Source organism: Scyliorhinus torazame, chromosome 8 (genome assembly GCF_047496885.1).
Source record: "Scyliorhinus torazame isolate Kashiwa2021f chromosome 8, sScyTor2.1, whole genome shotgun sequence".
Classification (NCBI taxonomy): Eukaryota; Metazoa; Chordata; class Chondrichthyes; order Carcharhiniformes; family Scyliorhinidae; genus Scyliorhinus; species Scyliorhinus torazame.
The window spans coordinates 57571386-57593141 of NC_092714.1; the positions used below are offsets into that span (position 1 = coordinate 57571386).

Here is a 21756-nt window from a genome sequence, read left to right on the forward strand (position 1 = left end):
CGGAAAGTGTGACCATCAGGAAGGGCAAAAGGACTAGGCAGGCAATGCAGGAATCTCCTGTGGCCATTTCCCTGCAAAACAGATATATCGCTTTGGATACTCTTAGGGGCAGATGGCAGGATGGGGGTGGGGTGGGGGTGTGGCCTCTCAGAGAATGTAGCAACAGCTAAATTCATTATACCATGCTTGGCTTTGCGGAACAGGGGTGGAGTAAAAGTGTGGGAATGCAATAGTTATAGGGGATTCAATTGCAATGAGAGTAGATAGGCATTTCTGTGGCCGCAAACGAGACTCTAGGATGGTGTGTTGCCTACCTGGTGCTAGGGTCAAGGATGATTCAGAACGGCTACAGGACATTCTAAAGGAGGAGAGTGAATATCCAGTGTTCATGGTACACATTGATACAAATGACATAGGTAAAATAAAAAGATCCAGCAATGTGGAATCTGTATGGGTGGAGCTGAAAAACACGAAGCGGCAAAAAAATGTTAGTGCGCGATAAATCTGTAATTATGGATGACTTTAATCTGCATATAGATTGGGCAAATCAAATTAGTGATGATACCATAGAGGAGCTTAGTAATCCAGGAGACATGAAGATAAATGTTAAACCAAATTTATTTTAACTCAAAAGTAAAGCTGCATCGGCGGCATACTGACCCGGGACTAACAGGGGCCCGCAATCTGGGTCTGGGACAGTACTTAAAACACTCGATAATGAGTCCCAGCTGGACGGGCCTCAGCTCGTTGCCATGGGAACTTGTACTCAACGGCCCCACAGGTAGATCAATGAGTGATTCCTCATGATCCTCGTGAGGGTTATCACATTCCCGCAGTCCAGATCCTCCCCCTTGCTCCTGCGACCGTGAGGTCTCCTGCGCCACTTTACAAACGGCCCTGAGTCCATCTTCAGTGGAGTTGGATCTGGGGGCGTAAAGCAGGCAGGGGATTGTCACTTCCTCGCTGAGCGTCAAAGGGCCACTGATGTGGATTCTACCCCAATGTTGATTTCTGGCTGCGGGTCTGTCTCCTCAGTTTACATGTTGGAGCCTGAGTCTTTATACTTTTGGGTGTACCATGGGTTCCGTCCCTTGCCCGGTGCTGGGTTCCAAAGAAGTTGAGGGTGTCACTCTGATGGAGTAGTCTCTGCAGTCGATGGTTCCCTGCTCTGACGATGGCCCACGTGATGGTCTAGGGTCGTGGTGGTTTGCCACTAAGACCACCAGCTCAGTAAAAGCTTTTGAGTCCAGGGCCTCTGGGTAAGTCAGGTTCGTATTGATGCCGAATGTTTGGACTCCACAGGCAGTCAAAAGGAATACCTTCAGTCAGTCGTCACCCTCTATCCCATTCCCACGAAAGATATCATAGAAACCTATAAAATTATAACAGGACTAAATAGAGTAGATGCAGGAAGGATGTTCTTGATGGCGGGAAGTCCAGGACCAGGGGCCACAGCCTAAGGATACGGGTTAGACCATTTAGGACTGAGATGAGAAGAAACTTCTTCACACAGAGTGTGGTAAGCTTGTGGAATTTGCTACCACAGAAAGCAGTTGAGGCCAAAATATTGTATGCTTTCAAGGAGATAGATGTAGCACTTGGGGATATAGCACTTGGGGTGAAAAAGATCAAAGGAAATGGGAAGGTGGAAATAGGTTATTGAGTTGGATGATCAGCCATGGTTATAATAAATGGCAAACAGGCTTGAAGGGCTGAATGGCCTCCTCCTATTTTTTTATGTTTCTAAGAATCCCCCCATGGGAGGAATGCCCGAGTTAGCCCAAGAACATCGGACACAGATCAGGATTGTATGCCATTACAAGGACGATACTAGGGACCAGGGCAGCACTGTCTCAAGAGGGCCAAAAACACTGCCTAGGCATGGAAGACCCAGCTGCAACAAGGAGAACATTCAGGAAGCCACTATATAAGACTACTTTGAGGAGGGTGCCTAACTCCCCTATAAAGCCTACCCCTAAATTGAAGAAGGGCTCCAACAACACAGAGGCATTGCATGTAGTCTGTCACTTCAACTAATCGAGTAAGGATAAACTGACCACACCCAGGCACGCACCATCACTCATTTCCCCTACCCTAAGTGCTCCAGAAAACACCAACCACCAGAAGAATCACAAGGAGCCCAGTCCTCTACAGGATACATGATCTGCCCGGGCCTTCCTAGGAGATAAGCATGGATTCTCAAAATCCAAAGTAAAAAAATGCAAAATAAAAACTTGAGTCAATTAGCTGTAACTGGGGGCTTTCCTCAATCACAGTGAGGACTTTTCTAACCTCACCACCCACCACCAAACCAACCACCCACCCTTCACCCCCACCATGGCTCTACTCATCTTCTCAATAAACAAGGTAAGGGGTGCCTAAAATGCACTCTGTCCTCATAAATGTAAGGATTGCAGCATTTGAAAAATAGGGCAAGACTATGCGCAAACCACATATCACTTTACCAACTCAATATGGCTTTTGCCAACACAGGATAACAGACGACCCTCTTCTTTGTGCTGAAACACCACACAACCTTGTCAGGAGAAAAGACAACACCATGAAATCACAGCACAATCACAAGTGTGGGAAAGAAACTAGGCCCTGACAGGGGTGGGGATGACTCAACATGACCAGCCACCTCCAATCCCTCAGAACAAATATAGAGGACAGATTAGGATAATTCCAGTGGTTCCGCAATCAATCCCAGGCCTCACAAACCAGATACAATGTGCTCCATCGAACTTGAGATGCCCCAGTCTTCAAATTGAGAACGGTGGCCAATTCTCAATTCTCGTCAGCACCGCCATAGAATAGGCCTGCTGAACAGCAAAACCTGCAGCTGCAAGCTGGGCCCCATCCCAACCACCTCAATCAAATGAAGGTTCTTTTGACTTAACTCGGCTCATCATCTCCAAACTCTGGCCGGGACCATCCAGGGACATAGTGCAAGACGTATATCACCACAAAAAATCATTACGGGATACGTATTAGGATAAAATAAAGGAGTAAATGATGAGCAAAGCCAGAGCTCGCGCAAACGCAGCTGCTCCTGTGCTCACGTCCACCAAAAAACTTTAAAGTTACCTCAAAATTGTTATTTGTTGTCTGCCATTTTGTCAATACTGCTGCTAAATTTTCAATTTATATCATGGAACAAATAAAGAATTGTGCAGTTGCATTGAAGAATTAATGTTTACATTGCATCACGTCACAGACGAAGATGTTTCAGATGATTTGAAAGGATTTCAGTTTTCTATCTGACCTTTCACAGTACGTGCAGAGGGACATAGCGCTCAAGTCAAGTATTGTTTTGAAGAACTGTAGGGTGGTAAGCTGAGCACTGAAACAATAATATTTACAGAGAATGAAAAGTCAAGCCATTCATGCTTTAGGGCGTTGTAGGAATTTAAACTTGCTTCAAAAAATGTTTAGTCGAGTCTTTATTCTCGATATAGCATAAATTCTAATAGCAATTTGAATGGTCAGCAATGTTGTATTGTGAATGAATACAATAGACATTAAAAAAATTAATTTGAGGATTTCTGGCAAGGTTCACATTTAGTACTTGTTCCTGCTTGTCTCTTGAAAGTTACGTTGGGCCTTCTGCATTAGCAGTTTGATACAACAGAGTGCCGCTCCAGAGAACAGTTAAAAGTCAACCACGAGGGTCGACTTCGGTGGGACTGGAAGATTGCGCTGGCAGAAAGGGCTGGAGAAATCCGCCCAATATTGATTTGCCAATAGAAGTTTAAGCTGGTCCATTTAAATTGATAGCTATGTTGGAAGGCATGATCAACAAGATATTCAATGACAACAGGCCTGATTGAACGGCCTCGTCGCGCCCGACTCGGGATGCGACAAGGCCATTAAATCCCACGGTTTGCGACACTTGGGGTCCCTCACGAGATCTAATAAGAATCACTCCGCTAAACTCGCCCAAAAGGAACTCTTTTTCCCTCCCGTTAAATCGCAGCCAACATTTCTACCTTTGAATGATAAGTGTTATAACCCCCACAAAGACCACAGGGGGTCATTGATTGATCTCCCAAGGGGTTCATGGAGTATGTGTTCCTGTATTGAGCGGGCAGGCACCCGCCCAATAGGAGTTTGTTAACTGGAGCTTAAATACTATGACCCAGACCCGGACCAGCAGTTTCCGATGGTCCCAGGCTGGGACACAAGAGTTGTACACCGCGGCTGTGGTTTTATTTCTGTTAAGAATTAAACCTTTGTTTTGCCTAGCCTGGCCTCCACTGGAGTTATTACAATAAGTGACCCAAGGTATTTCCATATCTTAATTATTTTGAACCCATTGTGAAAATGACATGCATGTTTCAAAAAGCAAGTTTTTTAGATGCAAGTTAATCACTCCCAGTTTTAACACCACTGAAACAAATTACACATGGGCACAAATGTCAGTCAGTAGATCCATTCCACGTCTGGAAATTGGACATACTTGTTCCCCGATGAAGTAAAAGGAAAGACCACTTAATCCAACAGCAAGGAACAAAGTTCTATGATTAAAGTAAATAGTGGTGATACACCTAATAAACACCTCTCTCGATTTAATTACTACAAACACTTAATAGGAACCTCCAGTTCTATACTCTCAATAATGATTTGTTATGTTCTAGGTGTAACATAAGCGGCTTCCTTGTGGTGCACTTGACAAAGGAAGGTTCAGACGTGGAGATAACTTCAACACGTTTATTAAACTATTTACACTTCTATTACTCGGGATCGACACTACTGCTAATCCTACTATAGCTACCCAGACTGACTAACCAGTTGCTGCAATCCATGTGGCGGGAGTGATATTGAATCAACCCTGTGTCTCTACTCACTGACTGTCTCCACTGGAAAGAGGCAGATCATGTGTGTGGTGTCCTTTATATATATGGGTTGGTGTAATGCCCTCCTGTGGTTGTGTCACCTCTGTGTGTATCGTGAATGTCCATTGGTCGTGCCTATCTAACTGATCTATTGGTTGAGTGCCTGTGTGTCATGTCTCTGGTGTTCCCTCTAGTGTCTAGCTAGGTGTAGTGTATGTACATTAACCCTTTGTGTACTTACAGTGATGTATATCACCACAAATAATACTTTTTCATGGGGTAGCACGGTGGCACAGTGGTTAGCATTGCTGCCTCACGGTGCTGAGGACCTGGGTTCGATCCCGGCCCTGGGTCACTGTCCGTGTGGAGTTTGCACATTTTCCCCGTGTCTGTGTGGGTCTCACTCCCACAACCCAAAGATGTGCAGGGCAAGTGGATTGGTCACGTTAAATTGCCCTTTAATTGGAAAAGAATAACTGGGTACTCTTAATTTATATATTAACAAAAAATACTTTCTTCATTCAATGCGAATACCAGGGATAATTCAGAAGTACTGACACTGAGTTATGAATGGCTTAAAGTCATGACCCATGCCCACCCCACAAAAAAACTGGCTGAAACTACTCAAGCTCTTTAAATTTACAATCCTTATTGCAGCAGAAAGAAAAGTGAGGCTTTTGCTTTGTAATTCTGGGTTTCATTTTAATCCAGAGGTGAAAGAATAATTTTTAAAACCAACTGAATTTCCCAGTTGTGCCTTAGCCGGTAATGTTGATCAGCTCACAGCTCAGCAGCCAACATTAAAATGTGCATCTTTGTGGAATAACAAAATGACACAATCTCACCAGATATCCGGGAGAACACCCAAGTCCAGAGTATTATTCAACATTTGTAACTATTGTAAATATGTCCCACTGCTGCAAAGGTTTTATAGAAGGAAATTGCTGCGAAGCGACCAGGCCCCTCTGAACATGGCATTGAATTGTAGCAATTGTACGTAATTCCATTCTGATTTGCTATCTTGGAAGTAAATTGTTGTTTCAATATTATAGATGTTTAGGCTGGCCACAAATATATTTAGAAAAATGACAGCTGAACTACATGTCCATTGTCATGTCCACATTCTCCACCAGTGGGCAGCACGGTAGCACAAGTGATTAGCACTGTGGCTTCACAGCGCCAGGGTCCCAGGTTCGATTCCCCGCTGGGTCACTGTCTGTGCGGAGTTTGCACGTTCTCCCCGTGTCCGCGTGGGTTTCCTCCGGGTGCTCCGGTTTCCTCCCACAGTCCAAAGACGTGCAGGTTAGGTGGATTGGCCATGCTAAATTACCCGTAGTGTCCATAAGGGTTGGGAGGGGTTATTGGGTTGCGGGGATAAGGTGGAAGTGAGGGATTAATGTGGGTCGGTGCAGACTCGATGGGCCGAATGGCCTCCTTCTGCACTGTATGTTCTATGTAATCTATGTACCTGAAGCCGTTCTTAACTGTTACTATACTGACAATTCTTCCTCAATCTCACCACATTGTGCCTTTAAGAACAACACAATGTTCTTGTGTTTTTTATTGGGCTGAACATAGTGAAGCAGAATGGAATGCCGGAGTAAAATGAATGTTTGTGTTCCTTTATATCTGAATTAATTAAAACTCCATAACACTTGGAGCAGGGCCATTGCTATTGTTACATAACTGGAAAATGTAAATTAGAGATTCATGATTTTGCTTTTCATAATTGGATAAGGCATCATTTGTTAGAGTGCAATTCAGTTTTCCCAAAATAGTTTGCTGCATTTTCCATGTTCAGATGTTCTTAGGTCTCGCAATCAGATACACCATTCCTGACAGAGATGAATAGTGCCTTTTCCCCAGATTTTTGGCCTAAGCCTCACTTAAGTCAATCATCAGGAGCAGTGAAAGACGAGACTAGAGGCCCTAAGATTTTCTCTGATTTCTCTTGAAACAAAAGGGTGAGAATAAAAATGGCACTGTGCAAAATGATTGCACCATTGAATCACAGAATGCTTTGTAATACTAGGTCACCATTTTAAACATTACCTTGAACAAAGAAATTGCACTGAGGGCTTGGTGTTCTAAAACATTACATTTAACGGTGTAAGTCTGTTTCTTTCTCATTGCTGTTAATCAATATGAAAGGAACACTGTACAACTGTTCTCCATAGAACATAGCCTTAAATTTAATTCTGAAATCTTAAAATTTTTAAAACTACCAGTCAATAAAATTTATACTGCATAAATACAAAAGAGAAGAGAGAAAAATATTGGTTAAAGTAACAGGCAGATCCTGAAATTGGCATGAAACAGAAATGAGAAAAATGTGAAATGAGATGTAACAAGACATGCTTACACTGAAGCGATATTTGGTCAAAATGCTGTAATTGAGACACTATGCTAGAATGCAGATCTGGTTACAAAACATTGCAGAAATACCTATGCCTAAAACTCTGCATACAAATTATATTTCACGTTAAGAAACTGTTATTTTGAAGTAATCATTAATTCAGAAATGCAAATTATTGCTGACCTACAATGTGTATTCAGTCTTTTTCCTGCTGCCTTTTTAATTACCAGCTAAAAATTAAAATCAATGCAATACTGCAAAACTCTCATCTAATTTATTATCCCTGAGTAGCTGGACAAGAAGTCCCGAAAATTGATCCTTATTGTGTGCTGAATTAAAGGGGTTTCATCAGGACAGTAGATTAGCACAGCAGCAATTAGTTTTAGTGCCGCTAGGTTAGTAATGAGAGAATTTGACGAGGATTCCTTGTTTACTGTGTGTGGAAAACTGGGTACAAATGAAGTTGAAGAGAAATCATTCTGTGTACAAATAGATCACTATAGCTGTAGTCAGCCATATCCTCACATTGTTTTTTGATGATTTGTATTCCAGTGAAGACTATATAAATATAAATCATATATTTACATCAAGTAAGGAAAGAATTGATTCAGCTTTAGGGCCTGATTTTGCGGGATGTTAGCAGCGGGACCAAATCCCGTAATGGCTGCAAAATCTTGCGAGAAGCCAAAAACGGAATTTGCGTCAGCGGGATTTCAGAACGCTATTTTCTTGGGCCCTCCCCAAAAATGTGATCAGGTCCACGCCCAGAAAGGATGAGAACCTGATTTAAATGTTTTTAAATCCATTGTAATATCATTAATGGTTTTAAAGTCAGATTTTCCACCCTCACTGAATATTCCTGCCCACCAGCATAATGTCAAGCGGGCACAAATCACTACTGCTCTATAAAAATGTGGACCAGGCAACATGGACTCCGAGAGAAAGGAAGAAGGTTAGTATCACCCCGCACCGTATGTCACAGTGCATAAGGGGAAAGCTACAGCCTGGATAGCTGTGGAAGGGGGATATTTCAAGGGTGCAGGGGTTTGGAGGGGTTGGTCTAGGGGTGAGGGGGCAGGTCAGGAGTCACCGCTGGGCTGGGGGTCACGGTTGGTCTTGTTGCTTGCAAGCCTGCAGGATGTCTGTTTTAAATTCAGTTCTCAGCCCTGAGCAATTCTGCAGCCTGTCTGTTTCAAAAACAGTTCACAACCCTGAGCAATTATGCAGCCTGTGTTTTAAAAGCAGTTCACCCTATACGAGTGAAAGGCTTTTTGTTACAGAGCACTTCAAAGGCCAGAGTGAATGAACAGGCTCTTTGTTCACAGAGCTGCTGACTGCCCTCAGAGATTCTAGTGAAAGCCTTTTATTTAACCCCAGCTGCTGACTGCCCTCAGAGTTTATACAGCAAGGTTTTTTTGTCTGAAAACTTTTACACTGTCAGTAATGAATCTTCAACCTGTGTGCCAATGAAGTGAGAATGGGCTCAAAGGAAGCAGACCCCAAATGATCTGGGGTCTGGGCCAACTGGGGAGCAGGGCTCATGAAGTGGGGGGAAGAGAATGATGAGACTGAAAGTTGCAGCCTATGGGTTTGGCTGGACCTGACCCCAAGAGAGGAAGAAGAACAGTTATGATCAGGCTGAGGGTGGTTAGGGGTGAGAGGGATGGCAGCACTGCACAATCACTCAAAGATATTGCAGTGGCTGCCCAGGGATGTTAAGTGTTAAGGAATGATAGCAACTAGAAAATAGGACGACTATGCCTGGGTGTGATCTGTGCCTACTAGGGCAGCCCTTCCCTGCCTCAGAGAATAGTTCTGCCCTCTAACATTCCTGCGAGTCTTGCTGGTCCAACTAATTGGCCATCATCATTTGACCCTCAGCAATATCAGCTACCCACAGTTTCATAGTTAAGGTAGGGGTTGAAACAATAAGTATCAAGGGATGACGGTTGGGTGCAGGGCAGTGGGAGGGATAGTGTTGAACCTCGCAGCTGCGACCGCTCGAATCTCCTGGGGGGTGGGGGGGGGGGGTGGAGAACAGCCCTCAAGGTTCATATGGGCGTTAATTTGCCCCAACACATGATGAACTCCCCAATTGCTGATATTAAAGGAAAGAGCAACCAGACGCAAGACCATAGGTGACTCTTATGTGGTGAGGGCAGTGACCATGGCCAGTAAAGTGATGCGGTATAATGGCTAGCAGAGAAGTGAGGTAACACTGGCTGCTGGAGATGGCGTATTATAATCAGCTTCATGGACCAGGGCAAGAGGTGTTGGGAGGGAGTGAGGGTGGCGGGATGAATCTGACTGATTGTCTCTCTCTCTTTCTCCCATTCCTCTCAGATTATCGATTTGTCTCGGTATGGAGCCAGTGGAGCTGGCGATAATTCTAATAACAGCACAGACAGGCAATGCCGACTCCAAGAAGCTGAACCCAGGGAGGAGCCAAGATGCCCGGGCTACATCGCTGGGATGCCTCAGGTCCAGAGCCCATATATATGGCCTTGAAAGCACAGTGGTATCAGGGAGGGCCCTTCATCAATCATTAGGGGTTCCACTTCATGAATGTCTAACTAGTCTGCAGCCACCAGATGAACATCATGCACGTGCATGAATGCTTCTCTGGGAGCGTGCTTGACAGTTTCATACTGGGACATTCACAGATCCTCGGGGACCACTCTAGGATGGCTCATGGGGCACAAGGGCCATTGAGGTCATGGCTGATAATGTAAGTGTGGAGGCCTAAGACCGAGGTGGAGTCCCATTATAATGAGACTCACAGTGCCACCCGATCAGTAATCGAACGGTGCATAGGACTGCTGAAGATGCACTTCCACTGCCTTGATCGGTTTCTCAGTTTAGATGGGGCGATGAACCATCCCTGTGGGAGAGGAGTCAAAGACAGAGGCATTACGGCTTTGAGGTGCAATATTATTTAATATGGTGATTTGCGACAGTGCAACATTATCAATGCCTTTACTAACGGTGTCTAACTTCACCCATGTCAACTCTGTGCACCTACAACTTTTTAATCTTCCGTGACCTACCGCTACGTCTAGGTGTTATCTCAGGATGCACATCAGATATGGAAGCGGCCTGTTGCCTTCTGCTCCCAGTGCCTTGCAATGCCCTTGGAGGGCATCCTCTGGAGGGCCTGGTCCTGGAGGTACCTGGCCGAACTTTCCGGTGTCACTGGTGCTGCTGTGTCACCCTATTCTGCCCGCTGTCTCCAAGATGCGCCGGTATCAGGAAGGAGGATTCAGAAGGGCTGGGGACTGCCAAAGTCTCCTTGGTGGAAGGCACCGGGATGGGCCCCAGTGCTTCCTCCTCAAGCAATGTGCTCATTGGCCCCTGGGCTAATCCATGGGGCAGAGGGGCAGCTGGAGTGAGTTCCAGAAGCCTCAACATCACTTGGCGCTGCCAGTCCTGGAGGCCAAACATTGTCTGCAGCATGGCATCGGAGCCCTTAGCGATGGTCTTCTGTGTCTGGACAAAACTCTAGAGCCCCTCAGCAGTGGCCTTCTGTGACTAGGCCATGCTGTCAAGGCCCTCAGCCATGGTCCTCAGACACTGTTCCATGCCTTGAACTCCACCACTCATGGCTCTAATACCCATTGCGGATGCCACCCTTACAGTATTGGCCTGGGTGCTACGTAATGCCGGCAACATCTCCTGCGACTGAAGGCTTTGGTACTCCTCCAATCAGCCTTGCAGTTGCAGGAACCCTTTCTGGGTTTCCCGACTCCACCTTTGCATCTCCAACAGCTCTGGGAGAAACTTGTTCAGAGGCTTGGCATCTGACTGGGGGTCAGTGGTGTCCTGGGATCCAGCAGACCTCCGACTGCCCGATTTCCGGAATGTTCTTATCTCCACCTGATGCACCTCAGCAACTCTGCGGTGCTCACCAGATAGTGACCCAGAAATCTTTCTGCTAAGATCTCCCACTGAGGTGCTTGTCTCTGTGTTGGTGGAAGGTGCGGGTGATAATGGTGATGCTTTATCAGTGTCCTCCTCGGAAATCTCCTCAGGAGGTGCTGTTGGGAGCAGCAGGGGATGCTCTGCCTTTGGATGGCCTGGCCTCATCGGATGGTGATCCTGCAAGACAAAGGACATAGTTTCAGTAAATGGAAAGCACAAGGATGAGACAGGTCATCTGGATGGAGGTTCAGTGAATCCTCACTTCTATGATGCAGGTTGACCTCGCAATTGATGACGGCTCACACCTTGCCCTCTCCTGCGATCTCCATAGCCCTTTCTTCATAGAGGTCTGAGCTCAGGCATCCCCCTCCACCCCCTCCGTCTTCTACCTCTCCCTTTTATTATGGGCTACATTCTCCTCCGGGAAACCAAGAGGATATATGAGGGTGGCATGGTGGCACAGTGGTTAGCACTGCTGCCTCATAGCGGCAGGGACCCGGGTTCGATTCCGACCTTGGGTGACTGTCTGCATGGAGTTTGCCCGTTCTCCTCATGTCTGCATCAGTTTCCACCGGGTGCTCCGGTTTCCTCCCACAGTCCAAAGATGTGCAGGTTAGGTGGATTAGCCATGCTAATTTGTCCCTTAGTGTCCAAAGGTTGGGAGGGTTTACGGGGATAGAGCGTGAGATTGGGCTTAGGTAGGGAGCTCTTTTGAAGGGCCGATGCAGACACAATGGGCTGAATGGCCTCCTTGTGCACTGTAGGGATTCTATGATGATATTGTGAGCTGGGCGCTAGATGAGTCGGCTCCATCACAACTGGCATTTGTGGGCACCACGCCTAGATTCTAAGGGGTTCTGATCAGGAGTTTAAGGGGGGGGGACTGGAGGAAGATGCTGGGGTGTCGGGTGTTAGGTGGATTTGCACAGCAAATTGTTCAGTAACACTCACCATCAAGGTAAATTAACTAAATACATGTGATTAACTGCTTCTATCCACAAATGCTGCCTGACCTGCTGCGTATTTCCAGCAGTTTTGTTTTCATTTCAGATTTCCAGCATCTGCAGTATTTTGTTTTGAATTAAGTATTAATTGGGCACAAGCCCATGTGCCCATCTCATATTCAATTCAGAAATAGCTTGGGCCATCCAGCAAGTGACGGACAGCAATGAAATGTGTGGTTTCTTCAGTTCGGTCATGATGATCCATAGCCCAAGCTCTGAAGGGCTGACCCTGCTGAGAGCCAAGGATGGAGGGGGGGCCTTCAAGGACAGGAAAACAGTCAGTGCTCACTGGAGGCAATACTATGAAGAACTCTGCAAATGAGGCTCTGCATTCGGCTTTCACATCCTCGCATCCATTCCTTAATACCCAGTCCAGCCTGGTCTCAACACCACCCTGGCTCGGAGTGAACTTGATAAAGCTATTTGACAGTTGAAAAACAAGGCCTCTGGAGCAAATGAAATTCTGGTTAAAATTCTGCAACATGATGAGGATATACCCCTGGCCAACCTCATATCCCTCATCTGGGAAGTAGAGCTCATATCAGGGGATCTCATGGAAGTTCTGATCATGACTATATTGAAGAAAGTGGATGTGGTGATTGTCCCTTTAAGGGAAATATAGCAGAGTAAGGGTCACTGGGCATGGGTGACCAATCAAGACTCAATAGTGGAGAATCACCACTTGGGAAGAGTTCTCCTAGGCAGAGGTATTTGAGAATTAGTTGCAAACATGCAGCTCTTAAAGATCACTAAATAAATCCCTTTTTGTTCAATAATGGAGTTGTTGAAAGTGCACCATTACAGTAGACAAATCCAATTGAAGTTACTACATGTTCAACTGTATGCTGCAGGATATGTATATAGTTACAGGAGGCATGGGGAGAAAATTGACAAGAAAAATAATTTTCAGCGAAGAATTATAATAGAGTTTACAATTGTGCATTGTCCTGCAAAGGGATGAGTCTTTGCTGAGGGTGTGGGGCCACACTAATGAACTGTCCCAATTAATAGGCTCTCTTCAGGCCTGAACTAACAAATGCATTTTGGGTGTCCTCCACTGAGCAGCCAATGGGACAGGGGAGGAAATTTAATCTCAATAACTCCTGATTAAATCCTTGGTTAGGTCACTGGTACTCAAATGTTTCAATACAATAAAATGTGCATAAAAAGGATTTTTTAGAGTTGATCATATTTATTTTCAAATTCTTGCAGACTAATACTGAAACTCCCACCCAAGGAGTGGGAGTGTTGTTTCTGGGAATTGTCTATGAGGTAGATCACTTAAGCTTGAATCTGCTCAATGTTTTTGGCAGTTTTGAAATATAGACATAAACTTATTAGAACAATTACTCAAACAACCTAGAGGTGTTTGGGATTTCAAATTATATCTTCATTGTCAAGAATCAGTGGCGTAAATGTGCCAACTTTGTAATGCTGAGAAGCACTATCCACTATGAAAATGATGAGAGCATAACAGCTATTAATTAAGTCCCAACCAAAGAGAAAAGATTTCACAGGACACTAAAGAAATATAGACAACTGGTCAATATTATGGCCATATTGATTAACATTAAAATTGTACAACAATTTAACTCTGTCCTCTGAATATTCTTCCCCCTCTCCTCCTCTGCATGCAGTTGCTTAGCATCAACATTTACAAATCTGTAATATATTGGAAGTTGATGCCACAAAACAGTTTGTGGAGGAGTGGTGCACACTTCCTGTGTCACATTTGCTTTTTATAGCAGTTCCCTGTCATGCTTTCATATTCACTTTCAGCACCAGTAGTTCTGCTGGTTTAAATAAAGAATCATTGATAGCATCAGGAATAAAAGAGGGGAATGCATGGTTATTGCCCTAGACTGGCTGGCAAGGAGTGTGTGACAGCAGCCCAATGTGAACTCTATATCTGATTCTTCTTGATTTGCAAATACCCCATGCCCCTGTGGCAGTGCAGCGTGGGTATTGATATTCTGATGCACTACACCCACACACTGCCTCAAAAGAATATTTATAAATGCAGAGGTAATGATAGTTATGGTTCAGTGGGTAAATACATTACTTGGTATGCAGTGAATTATACATATAGAGAAAATTTCAGATTTAATACCTGGTCTTTGCTCAGCAATGGAGCAGTAGAAATGTTGGGCTAGATTTTTGCAGTCAGTGGTAAACGAATGGTGCCAGACATTCATTATACTAACCCTTGGCTGCAGAATTTCTGTGGAGTTTTGCATTGGAATTTGCATGATTAGAAAGCTTTTTATGTGTACACAGGGTAAACAATCGTATATATTCTTAATCAATCTTACTGAAGAACAACTGTATTTGTGCAGCACAGAATAATTCAGTGGCAAACTGTGTATAGAAAATGAAATATAGAGAAAGAGAACAGGATTGAGAGATAAAAGAGAAAAGGTACATATTTTTAAAAATATCCAATAATCACTAAAGTTTGAAGGAACGAGTCTCGACATTTGTAAAATATATATTTTTTTAGTACCAGAGAAACTGTTTGGCAATAATTAAGACTTAGCATGCAGTTACAAAGTGTCCTCATATTAGAATGGCCTTGCCCTAACTTCTTCTGATGTATTTAGTGTTGCATTAATTGGGTCCGTACAGAAATTCTATATCACTGCATGTATTTGAATGCAGCATCTCACAGCAAGATAGTGTTTTGACAAAGCTTCTGAAAGAGCAAAGTATGTTGGACAGCAACTTCCTGATTTCATTGTTTAACCGCACATATGCAGTTGCTAGAAAATGCAGCCCAATTTACATTTTAATAACGGTGAGTAATTTTTCACAGCACAATACGAGCCGCTACATTTGGCTTCAGTATCTCCCTGCTGAATGTGTTAAGGTAACTACCCGATGACACTTAGTGTCGTGATGCCCTGTTAATTGAATAGCCTGTTGACTCTCACCATTAATGTTCACTTATGAAAAATGAGAACTGGGATAAGATAAGAAAGATCTCCTGGTGCCCTCAGAAATGTCTCCCACTGAACAGTCCCTTCAGAAGAGCAGAAAAGGAGGATGTAGCTGGGGAAAGGTATTTGGAAAATAATGGTAAATGTATTAGCTTCTCATTAAATTTGAAAACATTTTCAAGCCTTGAACTAGTTGTCATAAAAATGTTTTAATATTTTCTTTCACAATTTACATTGGCTGTAGTGACAATTTGGATCCAAAATTGTCTCAGTGGTAGGAAGCAAAGAATAATGGTCAACGAGTAATTTTGAAACTTGAAGGTTGTTTCCAATGGGCCACACACAGTACAGGACAGGGTGCTCTCGGGGGGGTGGGTGGGAGTGGGGAAGATCTCGGAAACTTACCCAGTTGATGCAGGAGGAGGAGGAGGCCTCGGTGGTGGAGTTGAAAGGTAAGTGGGAGGAGGAGTTGGGAGAGGAGATCGAAGAGGGGATGTGGGCAGATGCCCTAGGGAGGGTGAATTCTTCCTCTTCGTGCGCGAGGCTCAGCCTCATACAGTTTAAGGTGCTGCACAGGGCACACATGACCGGGACAAGGATGAGCCGGTTCTTTGGTGGTGAGGACAGGTGAGTTAGGTGCTCAGGGAACCCAGCAAATCACACCCATATGTTCTGGGCATGCCCAGCGCTGGAGGAATTTTGTAAGGGTGTAGCGAGGACGGTGTCGAGGGTGGTAGGATCCAGGGTCAGACCGGGCTGGGGGCTCGCAATATTTGGGGTGGCAGAGGAGCCGGGAGTGCAGGAGGCGAAAGAGGCCGGAATTCTGGCCTTTGCGTCCCTGGTAGCCCGGCGAAGGATTCTCCTTCAGTGGAAGGATGCGAGGCCCCCAAGCATGGAATCCTGGATCAGCGATATGGCAGGGTTCATTAAATTGGATAGGGTGAAATTCGCCTTGAGAGGGTCGGTACAAGGGTTCTTTAGTCGGTGGCAACCGTTCTTAGACTTTCTGGCAGAACGATAGACATTGGTCAATGGCAGCAGCAGCTCGGGAGGGGGGGTTACTTTATTTTTGTTTATGTTATTTACACTGGACGGTCTGAGGGGGTGTATACACCTGTTGTGTTAAGTCGGGGTGTTCATGTTAATTTATTATTTATGTACAGGGGTGGGTATGGGGGGTTGTTTTTTTCTAGATTGTGTTTTGTACTTAACACTGTTGGGTTCTTTTTTCTTTCTCATTTTGTTATTGATATTTTATGAAAACCTTTAATAAAAATTTTTTTTTTAAAAGAGAAGGTTACGTTCGAACTGAGGGGAAGCTCGGAGGGGTTCTACAAGTCATGGGCACTATTTATTATGCACTTTCAAGAACTGGATAACATTGAACATTAGTTGGGGGGGTGGGTGGGGGGAGGGGGGGGCTGTGTAGATTAAGGGTGACTACGGGTAATCCCTGATTCCTTTTTGTCATTTGTTTATGTAAACATGCGGGCTGATGTTTGGGGGTTGGTGGGCAGATGGGATCGTTGTTATTATGGGGATTGACATATCTTGCTGATTATTGTTTATTGTTGATGGGTGTAAATGTGGGAGAAAATGTGAAAAAGGAGAATAAAAACATTTTTTTAAAAAAAGAAGCCATACAGAATACTTCCCTATATTAGTTGAGGCAAAACATAAAGGAGCAGTGAGATTATGCTAGAATTATAGTAAATACAAGTTAGGCACACCTGGAGTACGGCCTATGGTTTTGTCACCAAAGTAAATGAAGGGTGTGATCAAATTAGATGGGATGCTGGGGAGATTCATGAGGATAGTGCCAGGACTGGAGAAATTTGGGATGGTGTGGGAAAGTAGTTTTTCATGGAACAGAAGCAGATGAGGGAATTTTGATTGAGGTGTGCAAAATTACGAGGGGCCTAAAAAAGAATAGATTAGAAAGATTTATTTTCCTCAAGTGAGATCAATAACCTGGGGCCAGAGATTTAAAGTAATTAGCAGAAGAATTAGAGGGGGGGGGTGCAGGGTGAAGAGGTTTTTTGGGGTTTTGCCCACATAGTGGTGTAAGGTCTGTAAATCATTGCTTGAAAGGGTGATAGAGGAGAAACCGTGTATTTAAAAAATACTTGGCTATGCACTTGAACAGCTGTAATCCACAAGGTGACAGAGCAACAGCTGGAAACTAGGACCAGCCTGAATAACTCTTCTTCAGCCAACAAACATAATGGGCCTTTTTCTCTGCCGTAAAGTTATGGCTCTATGATTTCGAGAAAAGGTATCTTGTATTTTTCACACCTCCAATCTTCCTCTTCTACTGTTCTGCTGAAAGTAGGTATACGCAAAGGATGGTTACGTGCAAAGGATGGTTCAATAGGTGGCAGTTTCCCTCCAATTCCACACCTAACAGCCAATGTTTCATGTGTGAACCAGATACATAGTGCCAATAATTGATACTGGATCATTACAGATGAACAGTTTTTTGTTTGCATCTAAAACAATAATGAGAAGCCATATGTCAGAATTTCAACACTGTGCTCTGTTTTATCTTTGGTTCAACAAACAGTAGGCACAGGCCTTCACTTTTCAAGCATAAACAGAAAGGAAAAAGGGGGCATGAAAAATATTCTGTTGGAAATATTACTCATTGGAAGAAAGACAAACTATGGAGGATCATTTTGGTCAACAATCCATTTGCCTTCACACAGTATAGCAAAATTCTATGTAACATTTTGGTGTGCGAGCTTTAGTGGAACAATATAAATTGATGAAGGGAGACATCGTAAGGGCGATTCTCTGGCCCCGTTCCTGCAGTATGGCCGGAGACTCTCATGAAAGGGCTGCAACACAATTTGCACTGGCGAGAACTAATTTTGAGATTTTCCTTGCCGCCGGCCGGCAACATAATCTGGTTGACACCCTCGCTGGGGGTAAATATGCAAAAATGGAGACCAGACATGGTGACTATACCAGGGGTCCCGGAGGCCATTATAGCCTACAGGCGTTCAGAGACATGGTCTGGCATCTTGAAAGTGCCAATCTGACAGGTGGTACTACCAGATTGTCACTGCCAGGTTGGCACTGCCAAGGAGTGGGGGAAAGAGAAATGGAAGCTTAGAACATGTATCATAACAATAATCAAAAACAAAGGTTGGCACATGTGCAAACAATACTGTGGAAGATTGCTGAAGAACAGTGTACATAACCTACATGAACAAAAAACAATGCCGTAGAGCGGAATCTTACCATATTTTTTCAGTGTAAGGCTCAGACTAAAAACCGGTGTGTGCCTCTCCAACTGAACAGACCAGTTTATACTCGAGATCTTGAGCCTCTCTGAGTAAAATAGAATAGTCGTGGTTTACGCCATCAGTCTGTCAGGGCAAGGCCAGCTCCACAGAGATCGGGGAGTCATCTTTAAAGGACGCCCTGATCAGAACTGAAGATCAATTAATGCCCCCCTCCCACGATGGCTCCTCCCCCCACCCACTGTGGAAGTGCTGCAGTGTTCCCCCCCCACTTCCCATTCCCTCCCATGCCTGCAAAATCCCCCTCACTGCCCATTCCCCCCATTCCTGCAAGTTTCCCCCTCACTGTCTGCCCCCTACCACACGGCTGCAAGTCCCCCCTCACTGCCTGGTCTCACCATTGCTTCTGCAAGCTCCCCCTCAATAGCCGTGGCGCTCTCGCCCCCCCCCTCCCCCGCCACACATAACGAGAACCTCACCCTCTACCCCAAATGAGGCTCGCCGGAGGGCCCACCCCTGGCACTGCACCTTGGCACAGATTGGCACAGCCAAGTTGGCAATGTGCCAACCTGACAGTGTCATCCTGTGCCAAGGGACACTGCTATGAGCACTCACTTGTAGCCATATTCATAATTTTTTTTAAATTTAAAGTGCCCAATTCTTCTTTTTCCCAATTAAGGGGCAATTTAGTGTGACAAATCCAAACACCCTGCACATCTTTGGGTTGTGGGGGTGAGACACACGCATATATGGGGAGAATGTCCAAACTCCACCCGGGGCTGGGATCGAAGCCAGGTCCTCGGCGCTGTGAGGCAGCAGTGCTAATCGCTCCACTACCATATGCATATTATTGATAGTTCCAAGATGTAGTATTGGTTGAGCAGCTTCTCACAATTAGCAGTCTTTTTCCATTATTTGCCATAATGTAACGGGTCAAGAAGGTGGCTCACTATCACCTTCTCAAGGGCAATTAGGATGGGCAATAAATGCTGGTCTAGCTGAAGACGTCCACATCCCATGAACAAATAAATTTAAAAGAAAATAAATGTTTAGCGTAAGTAAAAGCAAATAGGTCCAACCACCTTTTTGGTTGACCTCTAAGTTTACTTGCCTTCACCCTATCACCACATTGCCTAAATATTTCTGACAGAATACATCCATTTGTTTCTTCACATCATTATGCTATTAGCTTCTCAGAAGTCATTATGGTAGAGAAAAAGGCCATTCAAACCCCATTTTGTTTCCATTGCATGTTTTGGTTTTTCTTATTTTCAATTTCAGAGAGCAGTACACATGCTGGAGTTGCTTCTTTTCTTGCCCCATCATCATTCCTGTTGGCCGGTAAGACTAATTAACTCCTATTATTCAATCTCTCCTGTCTTCTACCCTATTACAAACCTTCCTTTGTCCTTGTTCTACCCACCCCTTGCTCAAAACCTCTGACTTTTCCTGGTGAAAGCTCTTCAACCCGAAATGTTAACACTATTTCTGCATCTCTGAGTATTGTGCTGCTGATATTTAATATTTCCAGCATCTTCAGTATTCCATTTTATATTTTAATAACCAGTTGCACTTGTGTCCATTCCTCCAGGAACTCCAGTAAAGTACCAGTAGACCTAAAAAAAAGTTTTGTTTTAACCAGTAACAAAGTTCAACGATATAATTGTTTTGAGAACATTAAAAGGATTTGTGTAGTTTTTGTTTCAAATCCTTGAAAATATTCTGTTCTACGACTAAAATTGGAATTATGTTTAAGGGAATGTATTAACCAGCATAAACCGCGGCCTTCAGCTCAGAACAAGCACAGAATTCCGAGATGTAATTCTCATTACTCATGCTCAGTTGCAGTATTCAGAATTTTTGATCCAAACATATAATTTGTTTGTGAAAACAGAATTCATCTAAGACAATGGTCACGGTGCAAGGCTTTGCATGTATGATTCAGTGCATCATACGAGTCTTGAGAATGGCATGAGTCACGAAGTGCGCTTTCGAAACAGCATATTGTCTGGCATTCCAATAACTGGGATTTCAATTCTTTTGTCGTCTCCAGTAGAAATACATGTCACTGAAAATGTCTAAGGTTTTTAATGTAAAACGAATGGTCTAATTTTTTTGTGTGGAAAATCTGAACTATCAACTCGCATACAATGCTGCGAAGAATAACTAGCATACATCTTCACTCGGGTTTGATGCGTATAACGGTTTTCTTCATTCCCGCAAATGAATAACTTTGCTCTCAGGGATAGTGGCCGGGTGTCGATTTTCAAATGAAATACTAGAGACACGGGGGCCCATCGTAATAAGTAGAATTGTTATTAGGCAGGTAGAGGGGGATTTAAGGGGACATTGTGAAACATCCCTGATATAACAGGTGATCTAATACATAAGATGCGGAAAGAACGATAAACTCATCGTTGGACAGCCATGTTCATTCATCGATTTTTTTTTGCGGGAGCTAGCGGTACCATCGCATTTACTATAAAGTTAACGTAGTTTAACTCTTACCTGCCAGGCAGAGAATGGGTATCCACCATGAGAATCCAGAGACCCACATTTTCAGCGCCTTTCACATCCCAAATATTTTGTTAGAACTCGATACAATTTAATCCCCGATTATGAATTTAAATTCCGATTTCCCATTGTAATCTCCCTCACTGTGTGTCTCCCTCTCTGTGAAACTGACAGACACAAAAGTATCAAGCCAGGCTTTAACTGGCACCTGTTACTCATCTGCCGCGGCGAGGGGTGGGCATGTGCACGGATCTGGACATAGGCACGCCTGCGGGGCGGAACGCGGCCTTAACCATTCAAATAAACGCGGCCGCACCACCACGTTTCTTCATCACTTCACATGTCGGTTCGAGGGATTGTGTAAGGCGGATAATAACGCCACACACCAGCATCGCAGATCCCCCTCTCTCCCGATGGACTTTTCTGACCACATGACTTCATTGATGCTGCTTCAGAGAGGCTCTGCTCTCGCTGAAACTTACCGCGTTACAAAACATGTAAACTGCAGCCTGCTTCTTCCATTCATTTGACAATTTTCTCATTTTTATTACAGAATTTCTCAGAGCCTTCGTCCTCTGTGGGTCTAACTATAAAATAACAGATCCGAAGCTTAATTAAAATATACAGAACGCAGAAACTTCCGACTGTAGCAACACCCTACTTAATTGCTCTGAAACGGTGTATATTAATACATCAAGTCACTTGGCCAGATGTTGATGAAGTTAGTTAGGAATGCCCGCTCCATCATTCCCAATTTGAAACCTTGACAGTTAACAAACTGTATTTGATTAAAATGTGTAACGCTTGTTTGCTTTCGTGATCAATCTGTATGCACAGGGTTACTACTGCAACAGTTCAATGAACTTGCAGTATTGAGACACTCATCATCCAGCAGAGGATGGCCAGAATTCACAACCTTGTCAGTAAAATTGGAACAATAATCCTGAT

General features: G+C 44.2%; 1 protein-coding gene across 3 annotated transcripts in view; it reads right to left on the reverse strand.

Moving 5' to 3' along the window:
* The window catches only part of LOC140427863 (immunoglobulin-like domain-containing receptor 2), a 191699-nt gene extending 170551 nt beyond the window's left edge, over window positions 1–21148 (reverse strand). For 2 of the 3 annotated variants that reach the window (XM_072513669.1, XM_072513667.1), the window contains exon 1: window positions 20803–21148. In XM_072513669.1, coding sequence (XP_072369770.1) covers window positions 20803–20851 — 49 coding nt within the window. In that variant the 5' untranslated portion in view covers window positions 20852–21148. The remainder of the gene's footprint in view (window positions 1–20802) is intronic. The other variant, XM_072513668.1, reaches the window with a different exon arrangement.
* Window positions 21149–21756: the final 608 nt, after the last annotated feature.